The sequence below is a fragment of the Falco peregrinus genome, chromosome 5, assembly GCF_023634155.1.
Source record: "Falco peregrinus isolate bFalPer1 chromosome 5, bFalPer1.pri, whole genome shotgun sequence".
Classification (NCBI taxonomy): Eukaryota; Metazoa; Chordata; class Aves; order Falconiformes; family Falconidae; genus Falco; species Falco peregrinus.
In genome coordinates, this window is record NC_073725.1 from 42,006,134 (window position 1) to 42,031,294 (window position 25,161).

Below are 25,161 nucleotides of genomic sequence, written 5' to 3' on the forward strand. Positions count from 1 at the left end.
ACAGCTCTTGACCCATTCCACCAGTGTTTTGTCCTATGGATCTTGGGTCTGAAGAGCAGGAACCCAACCCTGCTTGAACCCTGTGGGCTGAAGAAAGGCTAGCTCTTTATGCTTTTGTCCTGTCTATGGCACTCCAGACCATTTCTAGTCAAGTTATGGGAAATGAAGGCCTGGCCAGGTAGATTTTACACTGGGATTAATGACAATGAAGTTCCCATTGAACAGAGCAAACTGTGTGCTTATAACACTGGTTTGCTACTGACTAGCTGATTTCTTACCAGTCACTTGAACTGCTGATTCTCCACAATAAAATGAACATACTTTTTGTTCACTGTATATGCATTCAGTAGCCTGACATGACCTTCAGGAGCTTATGGCCCTAAGATAAAGTTACCTTGTGTTGAGATCCTTGAGAAGAAGTTGCTGCATAGAAGTCACTAAACCTATACATGAAATCTGTGACAGATACAGGACTGGGATTCTAACTTACTTGTCAGCTTCCTGATACCTCTCCAATTTATAGAAAGATTTGGATCTCAAACTCCCACTTCACTATTCATCCAACGGATCTTCCAAACTTACTCTGGGAGTACTCTGAAATACATATGTATTTCAAGCAAGCCTCCTGAGCCACTGTCCAAATCACAGCCTTTAATTCACAGTATTTTACATCTCTATTAACTGTAGTTTTACATATTCTACCACAAAGCTGGACCAGTCCAAACTCCAGTCTGCCTTAAAATCAAGACCAGAAATTAGTCTTTTCTATTCTGAATGCAAATGCTACCAAGCAACAGTCATATAAAGGTACACAAAGATGCTTAGTTATTTTGACATGTTAATGATACATAAACCAGCTTAGAACTTGTGTCTCATTATAGATTTGTCTCAAAAATAAAAAGATGATTAAAATCTACTCTTGAAGTAAGATTCACACTGAACAAACTGTAGGCTGGTAAAGAGAGCTAAAGAAAATTTGTAACTGCAGTCAGATGTTAGCATTGATAACTGGATGCCATCATTAGTTTTAAAACTACCACACCTTTACAGTTATATCTATAAGAGAAAGAAAAGAACTACATCTAGTTCTCTTACACCTTACATGCACTGCTAAGTGAGCAACCCACAGCAACCATTTTCAGCCATAACTCACTTGAATTGGAATCAGACCAGGGAGATAAACTGTAAGAGCTACAAGACAACACTGTTTCTGTAAGCCATTCATCCCATAGCAGCCTTATTTTCAGCCATACTTAGGACTATAAACACAGAAAAAGTCAATGCTGAAGTTAAATACATTTCTCCCGTAGAAGTACGCATTGGGTAGAAAAGGGAACAGTAGGGTTTCTTTTGTATCGTTCACAGCTCTGCATTGCTTGGTAGCCATCCAGAAACGTCCTTTCTGGTTATTAACACAGAATAAATTCAATCTCCCTTCAGTTATTTTTTTTATTAGGCAAAACATACGAAAGCAAGCTCCAAGAACTCCACCAATGAGACTTGCATATTTTCAGCATCACCAGATTCATGTGAAATACACAGGCTGTCAGGATTTTTTCCCTCCCCCTATTTTCTGCACATCATCAAATTCAGATTTCCCATTAGCTCCCTAATGTTGGGGAGGTTTCAAGTTCTTAAGAGCACTTGTGTTCTCTTCACAGGAGGTTTGCTTCATTTGGCGCATAAAGTGAAAAAGGCACATGAGGACCCAGGTTCTTCTCATGGCTTTGGATGTGCAGCTGAGGGGCTGCAACTTGGACTTACCCCAGCTGGGCTGGCTCTTCTACAGCTGGGCATCACTGCCCTCCGGGCTAGCACTGGCAGTCAGGCACCGAGTTCAAGAAGGTAATCCAGACTAAATCTGCCAAAATAAGTAATTAGTTTCCACCTTCCCCAAACCCCCTTGCTACACGGTCACACGAGGGCCAGTGCTGGCCTGGGTGTGTGGATGGGAACACACACAGCCAGGGTGGACACATGAGGCTGGCGCCACTCGATTGCTTCAGCAGCGTACCACCCATAGAGTGGTGGCCAAGGGCCCAGTCTTCCCCTCTGGGCGTCAAGAGCATGACTTAGTTTGTTGGTGAACTGTCTTGGCCCCTGAGGTACCCCCTTGACTACAGGGACAATCTAAGGTGACTCTTGCGTCCTTCTCGCAACTGCTTGACATGCCTGTATTTGAGTACTGAGATGAAGCCAGGCTCCATAAAACAATACAATTTCCTGGTTTCATGGTTCTCCAGACACTCGCCCTCCTCTGAGGACAGGACTACCAGCTTGCATGTGGATTTTCCTACCAACACCTTCATGCCAGGGAGCCAACACGAGTTATCAAGGGAAGGAAAAGCTACCAGCCACCCTCCCAGTGCTGTCACCAGTATGTTCTTACCATACACCTGTGGCTACGTCCCCTTGCAGTCAAACAGGCCCGCTGGGCCAGTGAAGCCCATTGCTCCTGCACAGGCCGGGGAGGAGACTCAATCAATGCAAACATTAAATGCAAGAGCATTTTGGTAAGACAAACATTTTGCTTTGACTAAAAGGAAGATGTGGGAAGCACTCAGCTCTGGCTTTACTCGAGAGCCACAAGCGTGACTGGGAAATTCTTAAAATACCAAAAAGAAACACGTAATCTTTTCAGAAAGTAGAAAGATTACTGTATCAAGTAAGACACTAGAAGTTTAACTGGAATGAGTATCAGAGCTCCTTATGCGACTGGATCAGAGCCTAAAGCACATTCACGGCGTGCCAGTACTACTCACAACATACTTCCATCCCACCCTACTCCCAAAGTGCACACAATCCACCACAACTAACCATAAAAGTTTTGGATTCTAATTAAAGTTCTATATTACATTCTACATAGAACTTTCATGCTTTATCAGAATGGTGCTAACATGAAATATACATACATACATTAAAAAAAATGGAAGGAAGAAAAGTCTAGCACAAAAGGAAGCAATTGTGTCACAGTGATGAAATAATGAAAGTGCAAACAAAACCTCTGAACCTAGTGGTAAATGCAATACACTAGTGACAAAAACATGTAGTCTTGAATGATCTTTTACATGTCGCTTTGTTCACCCTATTAAGATGGTAGTTGTTTCTTTGATTTATCTGATAATAAATTTTTGATGACTAGTGAGTCTCATAAAAATTGCTCTGGTGCTGACTACATTGATTAATAAGCCCAAAGAATCGAAACTGTCAGAAATTCATGTGCAAGAGTAAATTACTGCCAAACATACATTAGATATTCCATAAAATATAGAATAAAAAAGGTTGATTTGGTAATTTTATCTTGCATCAATTTGCCTGACATAATTTATATTCAGGATCATCACTATCAGTCCTGGCACACCTTTCCTTTTTTTAAAGTCAACATTAGAGTAAATCTAAATTTGGGACAGCCAAGAAATGAACAGGAGACAGAATATCAAACGCAATAACCAAAACTAACATTCAGAATTTAGCTTGGAAATTATATCCAGTTGAAAGGTGACTAAAAGCCATCTTCTCGGAGTTGCAGCTTTTGTAAGTAAAATTCACTTTTATTTTAGGTGTCAAAACTGGCACACACATATCCATGCCTAATCCCATTCTCCCCAAACTGTGATACCTCTGAACTTCCTTACTGGGACCTTTGCATGTTGTAGGTTCTTGCAATGCATCTTTGAAGAGTCCTGGACTCTGTGGTCCCACTGTATTTTGCTTGGATAACTGTCCAAAATATTTAATGTGCAGAAAGTCCCACAAAACCAGATGCTGGAGCAGACCAGAAGTAGGGATCTGGGTTTACATATGAATAGGGATCAAATTTCTCCTTTTCCTGTCAAGAGGAACCATATTTACAGTACTGGGTTTAGGATTTGCTCCATTTACTTTCTGCACATATTTACAATCACATGACAAGCACTTTGTTGCAAGATATATAACTGCAGGATTGAAAACCTACCCGATAATAAATTTATAAGTGGGCTTTATGGATAACAAAAAGGATTCAGGGAATCACTGTTCCCCGTTCAGTGAAATAAGTGCTGCTGTTTTCATCTAGCACTGGAGCCAGCTTCTTAAAATATCTGGCAAAACTAGGAAGAGGGCTAATATTCTTGAATTTATTATTATTGCTTTGGAGAAGCTGGAGCAACTGAAATGGTCAGTACCCTAAGTAATTCTACTTACTGTTTATGCTCCTGCATACTTCACTTTAGACTATAATTTCTTCCTCCGATTTCCCAACCAAGTGTAATAAAGAAGAAAAATTACAGGATATTTTTTCCTGGGATATTTGATACTGATTTTCAGCACATCAGATTTTTAGAGTTAAATTATTAATGTCGCTGGATATAAAAAAAAAAAAAGCCATTGCAAAGCTGTGGTCAAAAGGACTTGCCTAAAGAGGACTCAAATTTGACTATCCCCAGCTTTAACAGTAGGGCATTTCTTGTTTGGACGTAGGAAAGTGTTGAAATGCAGGACTGAGAGCTCCTGTGGCATATACAGTAGAAGCTCTGATTTTCAGGTCATATTTTTGAAGAAAAAGTTAATTTTAATAACAAGAATTTAAAATGAAATCTGATCGTAACCATTTTTAACACCGTGCCTCAGGTATAAGCAGCTGTAAAAATGCATATAAACCAGATGGCAGTAATAATACCTGCTAAAATAAAGGCATGGCTTTTAAAAAGTTTATCAGAACTTGCACTACAAGTGGCTCCAGCAAATTACACTAGAATCATAGCTACCTCAGCCTTCCTTTGGATAAACAGTTGATAAAGACAATCATAAAATTAGGGACACTTCTCTAACTGATAGCCTTCACCAGGAGGGTAAAAAAATTGCTAAAGATCACACAAACCCCTCAATGCAAGACTGAAATAAGAAACTGGAGTTCAATAAAAAACATCATGTAATAAAACAAATATGACTACGTAGAGAATAGAAATTGCAGACAGTTCTGCTTGATTATAAAAGCGCCACTTTTTAATTTATATCTCAAATAAAACCAGCAAATGTGCAGTTATTCTTCTTGTTTGGTTGTAAAGAACCAATCTGAAGAAGAAAACAAGAAAGCAAATAAACTGGTTTTTTGAAGATTACAAAGGGTGACCGTTATTTACTATTAGCTACACAAGTTTACCAGAAAAGCCTTATCACTACCAACATGTTTTCCACAATAGTTCTCAATTAGTATTGTTTTGTCTGCCATTCCCTACTTATTCTTCTCCCTGTTGCAGTCTTGAGGATTTTCTTTACAGCAAGTAACAAACAGAATTAAGCGTTTTGAAGTCCAAATACTGTTCCCTGCAATATCCTCAAACACACACACACATATATTAAAAAACCCCAGGGTGAAGCACCTTCAGAGAACATCAGTGTGAAGTTTCTTCATTGCATACATTTTGGACACACTGCCTTTGGTTAGCAACAACACTACCTAGAAATGTTGGGAAAACTCCTTGAATCCATTGGAGACCAGGAGCTGACCCACCATGCCTACAGGAGCAAAGCACACTATTGGACACAAGGCCTTAAAATTGTGGCAGTTCTGGTAAAGTCTGAAACCAGCCAACAAATCATCAGCTTTGTATACTAGGCATAACGTATTGAAAACCATCATGGTTCATACAGTAACTTTCATACTGAGAATACTGAGATGTTGCTCTAAAATGCATTTTCCCCAGGAAGTACCCTGAAGCAACCAGAGTACAAGAGAAAATGAATCTGCTACTTTCCCTGGCAGTTTGCACTAACAAGCATCCTTTTACAAGGTTCTACCTTGCTTTATTTTCTTAATCTGCTTGACATTTGTTCTCAAACAATTTTGAGGTGTCTGTATCTAAACACATCTTTAACATCCCTTTAAAACTACTGACAAGAGAAGTGAATTCAGTTCCAGCCTCAGCTGATACTAAAAGTAGTAAGCTCCTATTCCTACACTCACTAACCCCAGGCTTCTTTCAGGCCTTTCAGATACAGCATTGAACTGGAAGTTGACAGTGTGCTTCAGTTACATCACATCTCTTAAAACATTTTTCAGAGGCAATTGCTTTCTAAAAAGCAGCATTCACTTCTTTTGAATCTTCTCCTGTAAACATAACCATAATGCATGGTCTATCCTGCATACCTTATTCAGAGGTATGTAACTCTTCTTTGAGCTGCTTTAAAACACACTATGCACAGGCACAGTTCATTAAGTGATCCAGGACAGCCCATATTTTCACTGTTGCCTTTTACCAACTTCCAAGTCATCTACAACTTTAGGGTTTTTTTTAGTCAGAAATGACTGTACATTTGCTTCCAAATACCCAAGGAGACCATTGTAACAGTTCCAGGTCAGATCTCTGTGGATGTCACCAGAAATGCCCTTGTTGGTAATTATCTCCCAAGACCTATCAGACAATTAACTGTTAATTCTTCTTAGTTTTATTGAAATTATACAGTGCTCATTTTCTACCGAGAATGTTGTGCAGCTGTACAAGCTAAATGCTTCACAAAATTCTATGTAGTTAAAAATTGCCTTGACCAGCTAAATTTATAATGTTTCTTTAGGAAGTAGTTTTCAACATCATATTCATGCCTTAATTGTATGAATTATATTCATACAACTGTAATTTTTTTTTTTTCAATCTTCACTAGTAGAATCCTACGTCTCTTCACTATTTAAGCCAAAACTGATGTCAGAGTAAACTAGGCCATAATAACCCAGTTTAGTCTATTCACCTTCCTTGATACTGGAGGAACACCAGCACTTCTGTCACTTTTTGGCATTTCCCTGAAACCATGATTTAACTAAGACAGAACTTTGAGTCCAGACTCTGTCAGTCAAATCTCCTAAACCTCCTGAGTGCACGTCCATAGCCCGGGAGGTTTAAAACCATTTCTCACAGCAAAATGATGGTCCCGCTTCTACTTGGTGGACTGAGTGAACTCATCTTTTGTAAAAGATCATCCTACCTATAGAAGCATAACAGAACATGACTTTCCTTCCTTCATCATCTTTAATAATCTGACCATCATAGTTCAGAAAAGGGCCCATTTAATTCCTAGGATTTATCATAAACAGAGAGCCATAATATCATAATAGTCTCTCCAATGACTAAAAGCCTAACAAGATAGATTCCACTTTGGATTGGCCCTTTTTTCTGCTGCACATACTTTATTCAATCCCACCTATAATTTTTCCTGCTCAGCGTGCCACTTGCCCGCAGCTGCACATCTCACACTTTGCTCGCTTGCTTGCTTAGACCCCAGCCTGCCCTCCCTCTAGCTCCTCAATTCTGTTTCTTACCAGTTTCTTTGATGCATCCCTACCCACTTCTCATTTTGGATTTTACATAATTACCACCAATTAACTCAGCTACTGATCTTGCCTTGCCCTAAAGTTAGATGCAACTTTGTCTTGTTTCCCTTACTCAAATCCTGTATTCTGCTGTCACTGTTTCCCTGCCTTTGGTTTCATCGAGTTCTCAGCTTCTGCACTTTCCTCACTTCTTCACTCCAATTCCACTTCTAATACAGCCCTAGACATCTGCCCCAGTGACTTAAGCCCTGGGTTATCATCCTTGACATAGTAAATGCATTACTGCATAACATTCTAAACTTTATATGAAAGTTCACATCAAAGGGAATAGTAATATCAGCAGTTAGACCAGTATTTATATGTGCAGTATCTATATCTGTCAGATACATCAGTGATAGCTTTGTTTTTATTACATATCCATCTCAGTAATATATAAGCATAAATATACAGAGGTACTGTTCTTCTTGTTTATCTTTCAACATAGGTTCCAGTTTGCTCTTCTTTCGGGAAGAGTTACAGATTTGCATGTAAATGTTGTCTAAAGATGTCAGGACTCTGAGTCATCTATTTTCTCTGTTGGAAATAATGTACTAATATATTTATCAATTTTTAAAATACAGCCAATAAATACAACATTAAGCTGGAATACGAATCAGTATTTTAATATACAATATACAGTACCATGCCTTTGATACAACAGAACCAAACAGAAATGACATTTTTATATTTCTCCAAATCAGGTTGACAGAAAATTTGTATTGGTTAATTAATTTTTTTTACTGCTATGGGATCAAAATGTGTGAACCAGGATTGTTAACACTTGTTTATTTCTTGGCTATGATGGATTTTGCTTCCTGCCATCCTTTGAGGGAAGCTTAATTTGCTGTTAGTTCATCTTCACAGGAGATGCTGCATCTCAGAGAATCTCACCTAAGGTAGATCACCGAGATCATCTCTTTTCCACTACCTTTACCTAGTCTTTGAAACCACCCTAAAATACATGAGGTCACAGCTATCACTAGCACAAATGGTGCATCCATGTCAGGAACCAAATGGTAAAGGTGTCAAGCTAAAAAAGTCACTGAAATATAGAAGTGAGCTCCAGCAATGGACTGTTGGACATGTAACACCACCTTATTTCTTGTACAGAGCCCAGGACAACCACAGTGTGTAAATGAGAAGGGAAAAATAGTACATACTAAAGGTTCATCCTACAAGCACGTGCACAAGAGCAATCCCTCAGGAACAAGGAGGAAACCTGTTCTAGAAGTATAAGTATTTGTAGAGCTAAGCCTAAGATAGAACCAATGCATGAAAGCCTTCTACTCCACAAACTACCAAAGAATACCAGTGACAAAAATAAAGAAGGAAAACAGTATTTATTATGGCCTATTTTTCTTAGCATAGCAAGGTAGACTCACCTAAAGAACTATCCAAGTTCTTCAAATCTTCATTGACCTCTGTATGTCATACAAACAGCTGAGGCACCTAACCATACTCCTTTGTATCAAATCTACATCAGACATTTAAAGCAACTGGCCTGTATTCCTCTTTATGGTCTTTATTTCCCCCCAAGAATCCAGAATACTCATCATCAGAAATTATTCCTGAGATCATACTGTACCCAGTTTGGTTCTTTTTGGTATTGTTACAACCTTAGATACTGACTGGGTAATACAAGAAGTTATTTAATTTTATTTAGAGACAGCCAGAGAGAAGCATTCTTTCCATGTACCTCTTCAATTTAAGTGGAGAAAGGAATACTATGAAGATTTTTATAACCCCTAATGAATATATAATTTATACAACAAGTAATTATTAGGTTATTTATAAAATTTAGTAATTGTAAACTGTTGCACAAAACTGCCGTACATGTTTATTTAAACAAGTTATTAAATGCAGGAATATGCAAAATAATCTAACAGACAACAGAGCTTTGCCCCTCAGCTTAACGACAACTGCACTGTGCAGTTATCTTAATATGGGGGTGGGGGAGTGTAATTTGAATTTTTCATTCAAAAATCAGGAGACATGAATAAGGAGCACAAAGGTCTGCCTGCACCACAGACACGCCATCCTCTACCGCAAACAATCACATATATACTGCTGCTTAAACTGATGACTGCTCGCTTTGAAACAAACAAGATTTTGGCCTTCATTTCTTCTGTCAGAAGGCTATTTCTATCAGAAGGTTATTGCCTTGCTCCCTTAATAATTAGAGGTCTTCCTTCAGGTATACACCTGACCAGCTTATTTATATTTGTTCTAATGTCCACCATTTGTTTTTTTATGCCTTAAATGAAGTCTCTTCCTCCCCCTCTCCCTCCCAATGACAGCAAAGATGACTGTTATCAGTCTTTGCTTTGCTAAATAAACCAAATACCTTTTAAATCTCCTCTTGGCTCTTCATTCCTTTTATAATCTTATTATCCTTCCTCACTTTGCCTGTTCCTGCCTGAATTCATCTTTCATGAACATGACGACCAGAACTGCATAATATTTCCTCTTCTGTACTGGAAAATTTCCACTCTCTTAACCCAGCTCTGGAGATTGTGCTTCTCTTTCTCTTCCTTTCAATCCAGGCATATCACACTGGTGGTTCACAGAAAACCTGTAACTAATACATGCAAGCCTTCCTCTTCATTTGCTGATTCTTCCTGTGTGGTGTGCTGATTCTTTTCTGTGCTGCTAGTTTTGCATCATCAGCAAAGGTCACTTAAATACCCCTACTTTTTGAGATAACATAAAAAAAATTGAATTATTGCAGGTCAAAGACCATGCTGCACAAGTACCACCATTCCAGGACAATCTCTCCTCCTACCAGTTCAACCTGCTGATGCCTACATTTCAACTGGAAATTCCCACTTCTCCAGCATGCTTTCCAACCACCAACACATGGATTTTTTTTTACTTGTTTGACCTCTTTTCCACTCCATGTATTATAGGTGGTTTTACTGATCATCATCTTTACATCTTGGACAGCACCGATCACACAGCTGAAATTAAACAGGCTTAACAACTGTGGCATAAGAACCGGAGTTATTTCAGGATACTATTTGTATTCTACTACATTATTCTGAGTATCTTGCCAGCCTCCTCTAGCTGTTAAAAATAAATGTGAAATACTCTTCATTAATATAATCCAGAGGAAGAATCTCTTACCTCATGACCTGTGTCTGCTGCCCTGGAAGCAGCTGCTACATAATAGTGGGGGTCTAGTACAACAATTCATTCTCAAGAGGAAAGCTGGGGAGATTGTCTCTAAATAGAGGACTGAATCAAGAGTGGATTTTTCCAGACTGTCACTGCTGATAAAATGAGGTTTTCAATTACAATGCTTAGCACAGAGCAGCCTGCCCAGGGAAACCTATGTTCTGACGCTGCCAAGCGATATATGCTCAGCACAGCATTTGTCAAACCATTTCCTCTGCTAAGAGTTAATGTGTCAGTCTTTTAAAATGGCTTGGTCTTCTACCACCTTTCCTGGTGGGAATGTGAAAAGTGCAACTTACTTCTTTTCGCAAAACATCTTGTTGTTTTGCGAAACATCTTTACTCCAAATTGACTGCCTCGTGGGAAAAACCTGCTTTCTAGAAACTTAGGAATTGGTGATTAGTCTATCATAATTCTGCCTTGCTGGAATAAGGAGGTCAAACAGGGAGGCAACAATCATTAAACAAAGTATTAAACAGCGATTGCTGGGTTCAACAGCAGCTTAAAAATGCTAGAAGTCTCAATGCTATTCTAAGCAAATTATTTTGGTTTAGCTAAGATTACACTGCCAGGTGACAATGACTGCAATAGACTGCTGTGATAAAAGCAAAATCACTGCCCTTTCTGTTACGAGAACAACAGGCAAAGAGCAAGTTTCACATGAAGATTGATCAAGAGCACCTGATTAATGCCAGAAATGTACCCAAAGAGCAGATTTCTGGATTAACTTTGCTGTAAATGCCAGGAACTAAACCCACCCACTGATACCAATCACACATCTCAGTTTTACCTTATCTTAATCAAATCGCTAATTATCGTACACTGATCCTGACGAGCATCACAGGATTTCTGTTCTTCATAGGAGCTTAATTCACTGTTTTCTTTCAAACACTCATGTCTGCCTGCATTTGTCTAAGTACGCTATAACCACTAAATCATACAATCCATCATCTCTTTGCCAGTACCCTAGACAGAGAAGATCCTCTGAGAATATGCTTACAACATAAAGGTCACTTTGAAAGTTGACTAAAGGCATGAATAAAAAATAAAACATTTAGTTAAGCCCTTTGAGGAAATGAGGTTGCCATTACCCTTTTCTGTTTGAGCAAGTTCTTCAACTGCTTTTCAACACTATCATGACACCACACGGGGAGTTTAATGGCAGCTCCTGAGTATATCTAGAATCAAAGCCAAAATTCAGCCTACTAACTTAACTTTCAGAAAGTTAGCACGGCATTCAGAGATTAAGAATCATTATATACTTGGCAAACTGACCTATTTCCAAATGATGCTGTCATAGGATGATATGTGCAGTGGGCGTATTTTAGCCAACAAAAGCTAGTAAAGTGCCAAGAGCTGCTGAATTTCCTGTTAAGAATTAAGAGCCCCTCCACACACATTTTCTGCCACAATATATGGCCCATCTTTTTGTCAGCACAAGTCTTCCTTGAAAAATGAGGGTTGAAAAAAATCACCTTGCATCATTTCTCATGAAAGGTAAGGAAATTAAAGGAAATGAAAGAAGCTACAAAGTAAGAAGAGCTGATCTGAGGGTCCTACTGGCTAACACACTTCTGAAGTGAAGTGCAATTCCAGTTTTATACTTCGTGCACGAGTACCATGCAAAACAGGAGTGTGAAAATGTAAAAAGTATGAGACAAATGATGTTTTATCTTTAGACATAATCATCCTTCATGGGTGTCATCCCTACTTACCAATTAATCACTAGAGCACGAATATGCTAAGACAATGCTAAAAATGGAGTGCAATTATTCACCAAATTACTTGAAACAGCCAGCACATTTCACAAAGGAAAAAAGAGGTTTGTGATCTATTTGGTAGTTGCTTCACAAGTGCAACCTCACAGAATCAGAATGGAAATCTCCAGTATTGACTGCAGCATACAATTATGACTTATGGCTTATGTCAGCCATCAGAGAAACCTCTAACAGGCCTGCGAGTGAGTGCATTGCCAAGACCTACTTTCTGGCTTAAGATAACAGCAACCAAGTAAATACTATGTTCCAGTTATTGCAAAAACAACTTAAACTGTATTACCATAAACAACTTAGTGAAACATAACTTGCTAAGAAACCTGGCACTTGTGATTGTATGAGCATACCATCTCTATTTTAGCTAGTACAAACACTGTTAGACTTGTAAACAAAGTAAAAATCAATATTTCCAATCAGCCAGCAAAAGCAATGGGCATAGAGAGACAATTGTGATCTCTGGAGTAAAAATCCAACTATCTCATAGATGCATAGTTCCTGTTTTATGAAAGCCCACATCTTCCAGTATCTGAAAGTAAACTTGCTGATCTGAGTGTCAGCTGCTACTGCATGTGAGCTGCTCTCCCTTCTCAGTGTTGCAAGTGGTTATCTAAACAGCAATCTACCCCGTCACCCATTTAACTGTACTACGTTGTCTCAGAGTCAGAGTTAAGCTGCCTGGGCCTATCAAATATTGCAAGTTAATTTAAGTTTTTCTTTTCACTGAATGATCCACAAAACCCCCAAGAGCTCAATTTTCCTTAGTTAGATAACTACAAAGAGAATTATTACACTCACTTCTCAACCTTGTGATTTGCTTAATGAGAAAAAAAGACACACTACCTGGACATAGGCTCTGAAAGAAAAAGGAAGTTGAAGAAGGTGTATAGTTGGTAACAGGAAAAGATCAAAATTTCATCACAAAAAGGAGTTTTTCATTTCTTCTGTGTTCACAGCTTATTTACTTCTGTGCACAATAATGCTAATAGAACCGTTACCTAGATTATGCCATTGCTTGTGAGTTTTAACACCTGAAATCAAATGGAAACAGAAAAATGTCTATAGCAGGTGGCACCCAAATAATTCTCAGATCACATCTTTAAAGGAAACTGGAAATAAAAATGGGACACTTTTTCAGCAGAAAAAACCCACAAACACTCTGTATAGCATGTGAAACAAGTACAATGAAGAATCAGAAGTCGTTACTGGGATTCTAACAAAATTATGCAGCTATTTTTAATTTACAGTTGAAATATAAACTGGTTACATGCTACAAATAAAAAAATGACATCCAATTATGAACACCTTCATGCACGTAGTTTTCATTACTAATCTTTGAAAATAATGACATTTTAACTGAATAAGCTTCTAAGATCAAAGTAGAAGTCATGTATGAGCCACAGAAAGGTTCTTTTATTTTGTTTTTCCCCCTATTAATGACTAGAGTCTGATTTTGCTTACACTGTTAACTACAGAGGCTTCAAATATTTACTGTAGAAAAAATCAAAATCAGCCTGTTAGCCAACAGGACATTGTTACACCTCAAAGAACAGGACAGCAAACACAATATAGCTAATTTAAACCAAAGAGCAATAGCTGCAGCAAGTGATGAATTACAGAACCTTTTACACCTATTTTGATTGCACAAGGAAAGTCACCAGAGCAGCTTAATATATCCACAGTTGTAAAATCTTTTTTGTTTGTTTGTTTTAATTATAGATACCTAACAACAGCCCCCCATCCCACCAAACTGAATATGGGTCAAATTCTCAAAACTGCACTTCAGTCCTTGAAACTCTGTTCTCATAAACCCAGAGTGGTCCTTGTGAGAAGTGCAGGAGGGTCCCCAACCTACACTGCTCAGCAAGTAGAAATATAAAATTGACCCCCAAAAAATAATAATTACAAAACATTATCAAGAAACCTAGATGCAGCTACACAATGGGCTCTGGGGAAAGGCTGGCCTAAGAACAGCTGTTTTCCTACACCATGTCTGTAGTACAGAGTACTACTTGAAGAAGGGTGTTGCAACCTACTTAAAACTATGAATAAATCTATGCTGAAAACACATATTAAAGCACAAATATCAGGACACTTCTGAGACATACAAGTTTTGTAACCACTCTCCCACCTGTGATCCTTTTCACTTAAATTCTGTAAATGAAGAACAGCCTACAAAAACCATTGCTGGATTATTTAGTTTCACATAGCAATTTACATCTCAGTTACTTAATTGGAATCCCAAAAATCTTAGCTCATGAATACTCTCCTTTGGTTATTAAGTTTAGACAGCTACTATATAAAAAAAAAAAAAAAAAAAACCAAAACAAAAAACAACCCACAACTGTCAGAAATGCTTCTAAATTATTTTTTTTTTTTTAATAAAAGGGAAAGGCAAAAACTAACTTTCCAGCCTAGAGGTTATACTGTGTGTTGTACTACCTACTGCTTCTAGAAAGACAGCATAATGGTGGTTGTTAGACACAAGTTTGAATGTGGACTAGTAATATGGAAATTTTTACTGAAAAAAAAATATTTCAATTCAGTGAACCATTAAAGACTTTATTTGCTAAATAAATGCTTAGCATTAATACATAGACTTTTGAATTAAAGTGGAGAAGTCCTAGCATGAGGTTTATATTTTTCCAGTTACATTGTTGAAGAAAGCACTAGTACCTGTATTTGAATTACCAGGATTGTAGACTCCTGTAAACCAGTCCAGATCAAAACAGGTTTGAATTTTGGACACCTCTTTTAAAATATGACAACCTGCATCTAAAAACATTAACAAATATCTATTTCAGTCTAAAAAACCTTACTGTACATACGTACAATTAGTACTTATCAAAGGCTTGTAATACTTGCTCTTTTACATATCTGATGTTACTTAATAGCTCTTAGAAATGAACAATAAATGCAGGACAACATGAAACAGTCTTTGTGCTTTCCTAACACGTCTAAGTCATGTTTATTTACCTTCTTGTCAGCAAAATTCCTTCATATAGATGTACAGGTTTGCTATTTGCCCTGAGTACCAAGCTACTGCATGTGTTATGAAAGAAGCACATAGCTGGTAACACTTTGCCAAACACACTACAGGAAAAAAGCAACACAGCTACAGTACATAAGTGACATGTACTTACTACTTGTATGTTTCTGAACGAATGTATTCAAAAACATGAGATACTCCCAGCTGGAACTGGTCAGCAATAGGGGTAACCCAAGGATTGTTCTCTGCTTTGAAGACTTGCTTTTGACCAGTCAAATCCAAATTACCTGAAAGGGATTAAACAGAACAGTATATGAAAAAAAGTTAAATATGAAAAATTTGACAGTATCTTGCTTTAATATAAAGCATAAATATAATAAATATAAATATAAATATAAAGCAGAAATATAAAACTTTTCATTTGTTTCAGCGAGTATAATCATAATGAAAGTACTTCAGTCTTAGTGGAGAGGAATAGGATGACACAGTAGCTCCTACCATGATGGATGCAGTTCTACCCTATTCATTTCAGTCCTACTACACATTGCACAGCAGGACTGAACTCGACCCACTGCATATAGTATTTATTCACCAAATTAGTTTTAAGCAGGGCTTAACAGGGCATAGGTGTTGGGCCCTCTCCACCACGGCTTGCAGGAATAAAAGCAGAATGATGCTGTGGTAGGAGTTTGCTCTGAAGCCCAGCACTGCACGGCATTTCTCAATCGCTGCTCTGAGCATAAAGTCAGCCAGCAATGTCCAATGGACTTTTTGCCTTCCCGGGGCCCAGCATGTTGTTTGTACTGAGATCCTACCACGGATCTGTGGTTAATAGTTCTCTATACCACAAAAAACAAACAAAATGTGTCATTCTTGCAACACACCAGTTTTACCTATTCTGTTGACAGGAAGACTTAAGAGACCCTATTAGGGGTATGCTTGGGGTTTTTTTGTTTGTTTGTTTGTTCATTTTGTAAATGTTTACCACCCAAAATAGTACATGCTTTGCTGAAATGCCTCATGATTATGGATACAGCAGGCTGAATTCCAGGATGGTCTAGCCATTGAAATACTTTCTTACATTCTTTAAATTAAAACAAGTAATCTGTGCCACATTTTACATTTATTTTTGTGAACATTACCATGAAGAAAGGCCTATCCCCAAAAATGTAAACCAACAAATAAAAACAACAAAATAATCTTTACCTGTGGGAAACAAACCAGGAAAAAAAATACAAGGTTTTGAAGACTGACTAAGCCAAGCTGTCAAGAGAAATCTGAAATCAACCTGATGTGTTAGCTTTTCAAAATTAAAGGTACTTGTGTAAGCTGCACAAACACACATGCATGCTACGGGAGCTGCTGCAACCCATGTGCTTGCTGGTTGCATGTTCTAAAGTACAGCTAATTCTTGATGCATTTATCTCCGTAAAAGGGGTTAACACAATTAAAGGCAGACCATTATACTGTGTGAAAAGATGTCATGCATCTCATATGGCCCTACCAACAAGTTACCATTACCCCAGCAAGCTCATCTGTCAGCTGTCTTGAGGCCTGTTCTTTTGAAATAACAGGCAGGGAGCATTTCACCCCTCTGTCAGTCAGGCAGCAATTGCCCTCACTGCCGCATGCTTCAGTGCGCCTCGTTAGAAGCCTTGCACCCATCTCCTTTATTAAGGGACTCAGCAGCCCTGTTCTAACAAGGATCAGGAAGCAGGATTAAGTACTGTGACAAAGAGGACCTAATAAGCTAGAAACTGCTGTGTCTAAATCTATGCTGGCTCAAGGCGCAGGCTCACACTGCTCACTATTCAGTTTTCAGGCGCAGGCCACCGGGGAAGCAAGCCAGCACTGTGATTAGCCGTAACCCTCTGACCGGTGCTGCTATGAAGATCATGTATCACTCAGGGGCTTGCTTTGCAATCGCAAATTGGATTTTCCATTTTATTACCTGCCAAAAACCACATACATTGCTCTCCAAAACTACCAACGCTGTAAGCACTCGCTTGTAATTACAGTTCTGCAAGTACCGCATCAAGGTAAAATGATCAATCTGTGTACAACTTAAAAATAGCTAAATTTTGGGAGGCAAGCTTGGCCTCATCATGGGTCAAATTCAATGCTGCTTACAGGAATAAGCCACACATTCCCAAAATCTCAATAGCTAGGGTCTCAGCTGAATCCTTACGTCCCAAGCTGTGTCACAAATTTACCACCCAGGGAACGCTGCTGTATGTATATGCTTCCATCCTCACAGCACAGCATGCCCACTTCCATTTCAAATACCACATGGCCCATTTAAACATAATTAATTGTAATAAATACTATCCTGCTAAAGCCAAAGAAATCTTACAAGAAAGAAAGAGAGAACTGCTCAAGCAAAAATGAACTGTAGGTTCTCCTGCCAAAGTAATCACTTCATTTTCCTCCGTCTTCTATATTTCCCAAAGCACACTGGAGGCAGGCACAGATATTACTTTTTACCTTCAGAGGGGAGAGGCAGGCAGAGGCCCTAAGGGTAAAATTAGTGTAATTACAGAGGAAGTTGGGGCACCCAAAAGTCCAGCATCTGCCCTGAAATCCACCCCTTCCCTGCCCAGGACGCCCCTCGGGGAGCCCTGATGGCAGCAGCTGGCCTGGCAGCCCGTCCCACCAGCTGCCTACAGCCAGAGTGAGAGGTGAGCTGCCACCTCACAGCCCAGGGGTTTAATGGAATAATTTAATCAAGTGTTGCAGTGTGAAAAGGAACAAGCTGTCTGTCCTCACAGCAAGCACCAGGCAGAGAGCTGGTGCCCCTCTGCAGCGGAGTAAAGGAGGGCTGCCTGGCAGCAAGCAGGAAGCATGGGGCACCCGACACTTAAAACTCCTCCCTGTTTGACACCGACATTTCCATCTGGAAATGAAGGACAGAAACAGGCAGAAAATTAAGCAGGATAAGAAGTCACAGGGAGCCTGCTCCACCTTACCAGTGATAGGGAGGAAATGGAGTCTAACAGTCCTGCCACAAGGCAAGCCACTTCAGAACAAAGATGACTTAGAATTAAAATTGTGACAGGATTGATGTGTGTCACTCCTGCATCACCATGCATTGCTTGGGGACATACCCTGGTGTCCCTTCTGTGCTTACAGCTAAAACCATCCGCAAATTGAGGGCTCACTAATTCTGCTCCAACTGCAGGACATCCATGAGTCCCAAGCACGAGGCCCAGGTCTCACTAAGGTCTCGGGAACAGTACATGCTGGGGCAACCAAACACGTGGGAGCCCTGCACAAACCCTTCTGCCCCAGCGTACCAAGACGAACCCAGCAGTGTGGAAGAGAAGACCTAACCCACCTGAAGCAACATCTCTGGCACCAGCCTCAGCACAGGAGTGCTATGGAACTGGACACCTTACAGATGTATCCCTATCGTTCCCCACCCCCAACAGTGTCCTTGCCTAGAATTTTTTTTATGGCAGCACTGTGCTAAGAAATGCTGTTAATTCCATCCCTGCAGCGCTAGAGCCAAGGGCCAGGGAAAAAGCCATGGCAGATGCGCCTTCATGCATACTGTCTAACGGCAGCATCAGCAGAACACTATCCCCAGGCCTTTAGGAAATTTATATACTGTTCTGCTACACAGATCACATCAAATCCCTCTGATATTTTTAGTAAGCAAAACATAAAATTGCCTTTAGTAAAAATCCACTACTGAGATTCAATCACAAAATACATTGGGGTTGGAGATTGCATCAGTCATTGCTGGTTTGTTCTTTCCATGAACATCAGCCTATTAAAAAAAGAAATTGTTTATAATTTCTAAAATTTGGCATAACTACTAGACTAAAATTGTATTTCATAATGGACTTAAGGTTTCTGCTATTCTGCCATACTGAAAGAGATCATCTCCACTGAAATGCATTACGGGTCACATGCCTCTGGTAAAAGAAGTAGAAGAGGCGGCTATCTTTACGACCAGTCAGCACAGTCCCTTTCCCAGATCATAGAAACGTTTTTTAACTTATTTTTGAACACTTCTAAAATTATTCTTATAAATAAATAATCAAAACTATATCCCAGAACACAGGCCTAGCATGCTTAAAGGTCTAACATGCTTAATTTCTAAGCCTGAAGGATACTCTTTTTAAGCTTTCCATCTTGAACAGACATAGATTTCCAAGTAGGAAGAATGCAAAGTGGACATATGCTGCTAGCATGAGCAGACACCGAAAAGAGAACACAGTCTGGAAAACAGAACAGTCTGGAAAAGAAGTGCAGAGATAAAGGTCTAACAGCTGATTGCTGAGGATGACCTGCACAGAATGCCCGAAAGCCTTCTAAAAGGAGCCAGCTGTGTAGACTTAGAAACACCTGATCATGTCTTCATTTTTTTTTCTGTCTCAGTACTCATTGTATCTAAAGATGATCCTGAACCATTAAGTTTGACTGGATCACTGCGACTGAACTGTGTTTAACCCATCTTAAAAACAAATTATTCCTATGCCCAACCACTAAAGACATGCAGACCTGAAAACTGTCTGCTGCCCAGATCTCGTTAGCTGCTGCCTGGAAGCTACAGAAAACACATCTACACCAAAACAAACCCTTGAAAATTCAAGGACAAAAATCAAAGTATGCATATTTTTAATTTTAATGTATTCTAACTTATGCCATACATTGACTAAAAATACCATTTATCACTGCGTACATTCAGAGCTCCCACAGCCATGGGTGGACAGAAGGGACATCTTGTATGAGAGTGGGCACACCTGATCCTGAGTGACGTTTAAGGGAAAAGGCAGCTACAGTTTCCCTGCATCTCCCTCAATAAATCTATCCTGCATTTAAGATAAAACATGATATTTAATGTTTCTTGTTATTTTCCTTCAGTGCTGTTGAAATAAAAAGTGGTTTGTGCGAACATTCATATTTTGCTCAGCTGCCTGCAAAGGTCAGAAAAGAGCTCACAAAAGCAAATAAAATGCTGCCTCCCACAGTGGTGGCTGCAGAAAGTGTCAGAGCCAGTGATAGTGCTACCTATCACTTTGACCAAGGGTGTCTCCAGACTTCCCAGGCTGCTCCTGTCCACTAGATCTAGCCTGCAAGCTCTCACATGCAGCTACAAGCCCCTCATCCTCTTGTGATGTATGACATATGGAGTGTACTATACCTTAAGTATACATACATTGGGTAAGTATTATACAAGTAGAAGACAAGTGTACATAGGCATTAGTTCAATACAAACAAAAGAAAACAGAATGAACACAAGCCTGTCTTGTCCTTTCCACTCGAATGCCCCTTGGCAACACTTTAAATACTTTCAAAAATTAAAAGGTGAAATAAAGTAATTAAACAACACTGACATTTGAGAACTGAACATTGGCATTCAACGTAAGAAACACGATCCTAGCTGTAAAATGCCAGATCAACGCTTCTTTGTAATGGTTTAAATTCATCCCTAGTGGAGCTTCATTAAAATCAATGGAAATAATTTTTAGCCTGTATACTGTCGAGTTTCACACCTGCGTCCCATTGATACTCTGACTCACCTTTCAGCCTACCCTAGACTGCACTGACCTCAAGGAGAGTCTTCAAACTGTAACACATCACTTTTAGCAATTCCTCCTAAGACTGCAATTTAAATGTTCTTTCCCTTTACAACAAAAGGGTCTTACACTTTGTCATATGTAAGGACAGGAGGAATGAAATTAGTTTTATTTCTTTATTTATATATAAATACCCTTGAATCCTGCTTTATTAAACACTAAGTAAGGGATCAATCCACTACACTAAATTTAAACTTAGGTTATATGTAAAAATACATCTGTCCTGGCTTGGTTTAGATTTGCTTTACACTACAGGGCTTATAATTTTTATTACTTTTGTGGCATTTGCTGTATCTCGATAGAGACACACATTGGTTTAAGCATGCGTGTGGAAGACATATCATGACTATGATGTCATTAAAGTTATGCCAAAGCAATTAATTGTGAACAAGGTCTTAAAAATATATGTAAAAGAAGAAAATACACTGATTCCTATGCCACAAAGTATTATCAAAAGCAAACTATTCTTACACCAATCTTAAGCACATGTAAACTGTGCATCAGTAGCTCATATAATTCCTATAAACAAGTAAGATCATCTCTGCTTTGAAGATCTCTATCACTCTTGAAGGATTAGTAACGGAAGAGTAGTTATAAACAGTAGTTACAAAGGAGCAATAAGACAACAGAGAGCAAAGACTTCTTGTACATAAGTGTGACTCAATCCTTTTGGAACCAGCAGAAACATTCAGTATGATAAACAAATCTACAGCTCCATAGCATATGTTGAAAATATACATTTGTTTGATTAATTTCTATGTACTGAAAGAAAACAACTAGTGAGAGCGAAGCACCTACAAAAGATCAATCCCAGCAACACTTTTGCCCTCTCACCCCTACATTCTTGTACTGGAGAAAGTCTAATATTATCACTTGGAGTCAACAGCACTTCAGAGAACCTCAAAACCTTATTTGTGATGCTTTTATAACAGGGGAAAAGGTTCAAGTTTCAACAAGAAGTCAGATTCGGTACATACAAATAAACCAAACAGATACTTCAGAGCATCCATCAGACCCAAGCAGGCTGGAAGTCTTTCTCTGACTGCTTTTCTGACACACAGACAGGAATGCCTACAGCCTCACCTGGGAGTGCTAGATGGGAAGCCCCAGGGTAAGAGAAGGCTGAACGAGCAATCTGAAAGCCAAACACTGAAGCCTAAGCCCATCCTCAGTTTCACAATTATTTTCAGGGAAAGCAAACAGGAGCACAGATATTGTAACATCACACATTATTCTAACAACTTCTTAGATGTAAGTGAGAATTCCCACCAATGCATTCAGAGCTTAGACCCCAACTTGAATGTTCACTTGAATACGTCTAGCAGATTTCTGTGTCAGTTCAGTAATTGAAGAGTTTAACAAAGATGTTTCAAACAAAAACATCTGGTCTGAAAACATCGGGAGATGGACACTCTGCCAGTGGTGTCTTGTTCAAAATGGTTCATCACTGTTAAAATGCATTCTTTATTTCAGTGCTGAACTGAGCTGTCTTAGCTCTTAAACACCGCTGCTTCTTCCGCCCATCTAACAAGGAAGACAGATGACCTGTGCTTTCTTCTCCTGGAGTTAGTGAGGATCAGCAGCCAAGTCTCCTCTCAGCTCTTCCCTTTGATAGGTTAAATGAAGACTCTGATTATTCGTGTGATCTCAGAATAGCTACTCCATTTGCTTCAACTCTTAGCAAAAGGATTGCAGCTGGAATAAAGTAAAAGCAGACTAACTAAATTTTGAATTTTTTACCATTGCTAGAAAGGTGAAGTGATCCAGGGCAAACTGGTATTGCCTCAGCTACCTCTATTAAAATTTTATGGGAAGAGCATTTTACTCTCCAGCACTGTCCCACCTCAACCTTTCACAGAAAAGAATTTTTTTTTTTACAAAAAAGTGAATTTAATCCTGAGATATGTACACAGAATTCCAGCATCATAGCAAAGGTCAGCCAGAATCATTATACCAAAATGTAATGGGGAATCTGGCATATGGAGACTTCCACTCCACAATGTGTCAGGACTGATGATGAAGCCTCGGAAAAACAACAGAGCAGATGAAATGCTGAACTTCTCCCTTAAACCATATTTCAGATATTAAGTACAGACAGAATATAGACCTACCCTGCCTGGGCAAACTCTCATTTCCATATTCAAGTGAGAGGAAGAATGGTTAACTCTGTGGGAACAAGGGGAGAGCCCTAGCAATTTCTACCATCACTCCACACAACAAACCTGACCTTAGCAGGACAACTAGTAGAAAGAGGAAATAATATTAACATTCACAGATGAAATCCACAAAACAAACTCATTCAACACAGCACACAAGGCACTCCTAGCCAAACAGACTCTGCTAATGGCTTGTACTTCCACATGATAACTCATGCAGTTTCAACAGCTGAACTCCACCACACACAACCTTCAGGTACAAAGGCAACCAGCCTGGCTGATGCATACGGGGAACAGCAGAAAAAACAGAATTTTGACAAAAATCCACAAAATTACTTCAAAATGTTTCCTATATTCATTGTATAATTATTTCAAATTACTTATGATTTGATTAATTTTTCCTGCATTCCTAATTTAAGAGAGACACCTACTTGAAGACCTACAAGTATTGCTGTTTCACCGATTTCTTTCTTTGAAAGGTGACACATTGTGCTGGAAATACTGTTTCCTTCGCTGCTGTGTAACAAATGTCTGGCACCGACCAGGATCTCGAGGGGCAAACCAACAGTCACTGCTAAGTGTTCATAGTGAAGAAACCCAAGAAACACACAATGCGGCAGACAGGTTTTGGAACAAAGGGAATTAACGTGATGTCAAAGTAGTTTAACATCAAAGACATTTTAATGGCTCAGGAAGTATTACAGGCTTAGAGGATCAGCATCCCAATTTATTTTGAAATATATTGCACATTTTTTCCAACCCAGAAACTCCCCTGGGATTCTCAATTACACAGGAATTCAACAAAGCATCCTCTCTTTGAAGGGTCCCTATCAGACCAAAATCTAGTTAATTTAAAAATACAAGTTCAAAAAGGATTCACTGTATCGCTTTTGCCCTGCACTTTGAAACTTCCATTCAAACACAGGTTGCCAAGTACTCAGAAGAGCGAAACCACTTTGAAGTACTACGAAACACGTTAAATTTGGTTCATTTTACAACAAATATAACATTTGCTTAGATTGGCTCTAATTATGGTACGCTTACCTACCAAAGCTCCAACAGAACAGATGAAATATTTGCTGACAGAAACATCATTATCACACTGATGGTACTTATAATCAGAGTACAGTCAACATTAGGAAAGCCTACACACACACTGTAGTCATCTGAGAAGCGCCAGTAGGACTTGCATATTTTAAAAACAAATGTAAGATCAAATCTGAATCTTGGGAAGTTTGGCAAGAATTACAGCAGTGTAAAGAAATGAATGCTCGAGATTTAAATCTAAATGAAGGGCTACAGAAAACATCTTTCTGTGTATAATGAAACTGGAGTTATCATCTCTTCCCGTAGACCTTAACTCACATCGAGTACTCTGTCGAATCAGCCAACATAAGAAGTGGTGGGTTTTGGTGGTGGTGGGTTTTTTCATGTTTTAACTTAAAATAAGCCTAAAATTAGAAACACAGAATATTCACAAATTTTCAGAGATGCTTTTCTTAAATAAATCATCTGTCCATGACCTATCTTATTATGTACACTTTTCTATTATTCCTTAACTAATAACTGCTACATCAGTAGTCCTAGAAAACAAGTTATTTTGTTTATTCACTAGGAAGTTTAGTAAAGCTCCTTACTTTCTTACACTACCTTTGCCTTAGTTCCAAAAGTAGAAACGGGTAATTTTTTTAAAAATTGCAAGGTATCAACTAGTTGTTCCAGTGCGCAGAGCTGGTATCCAAAGAGCACCAAGATGTTCAGGCTTCTAACAAGCCCCAAGAACCCGTATTTGCAGGTGTAAGCTGTGCTGTGTTGTGACACGGAGCGCAGTGACAGTTTATACTGAAATATGAAAAGATTGGCATTTACATCTAGTATATTTAGGAAAGAAATATCTTTTGTGAAATAAGTGATTCTTATGTTTGCACATGCCTGTTATAACTACCTAAGTAAACTCCTATTTTGATTAATATTAACTTGAACAAACAACTGCACCAACTACTTTGCTTAATGTAATATTCATTCACAAATTCTAGAGTAATTTCAAAAGCCTAATTTTAAAATGTCTTCCTGTGATGGAAGTATTGAGACTTTTGGCAGGACTCCTTGAACTTCCTATTTAAAGTCAATCCTTTATCCACAG

The 25,161-nt window shown here is 38.8% G+C and overlaps 1 protein-coding gene across 2 annotated transcripts in view; it reads right to left on the reverse strand.

Annotated features, from left to right (window-relative positions):
* RSU1 (Ras suppressor protein 1) overlaps positions 1–25,161 on the reverse strand; it is a 110,309-nt gene that overhangs the window by 47,904 nt on the left and 37,244 nt on the right. The window contains exons 8-9 of one of the 2 annotated variants that reach the window (XM_055805865.1): positions 15,432–15,564; positions 14,835–15,063 (exon numbers count right to left, since the gene is read on the reverse strand). In XM_055805865.1, coding sequence (XP_055661840.1) covers position 15,063; positions 15,432–15,564 — 134 coding nt within the window. In that variant the 3' untranslated portion in view covers positions 14,835–15,062. Of the gene's footprint in view, positions 1–14,834; positions 15,064–15,431; positions 15,565–25,161 lie in introns of those variants that run through there. The other variant, XM_055805864.1, reaches the window with a different exon arrangement.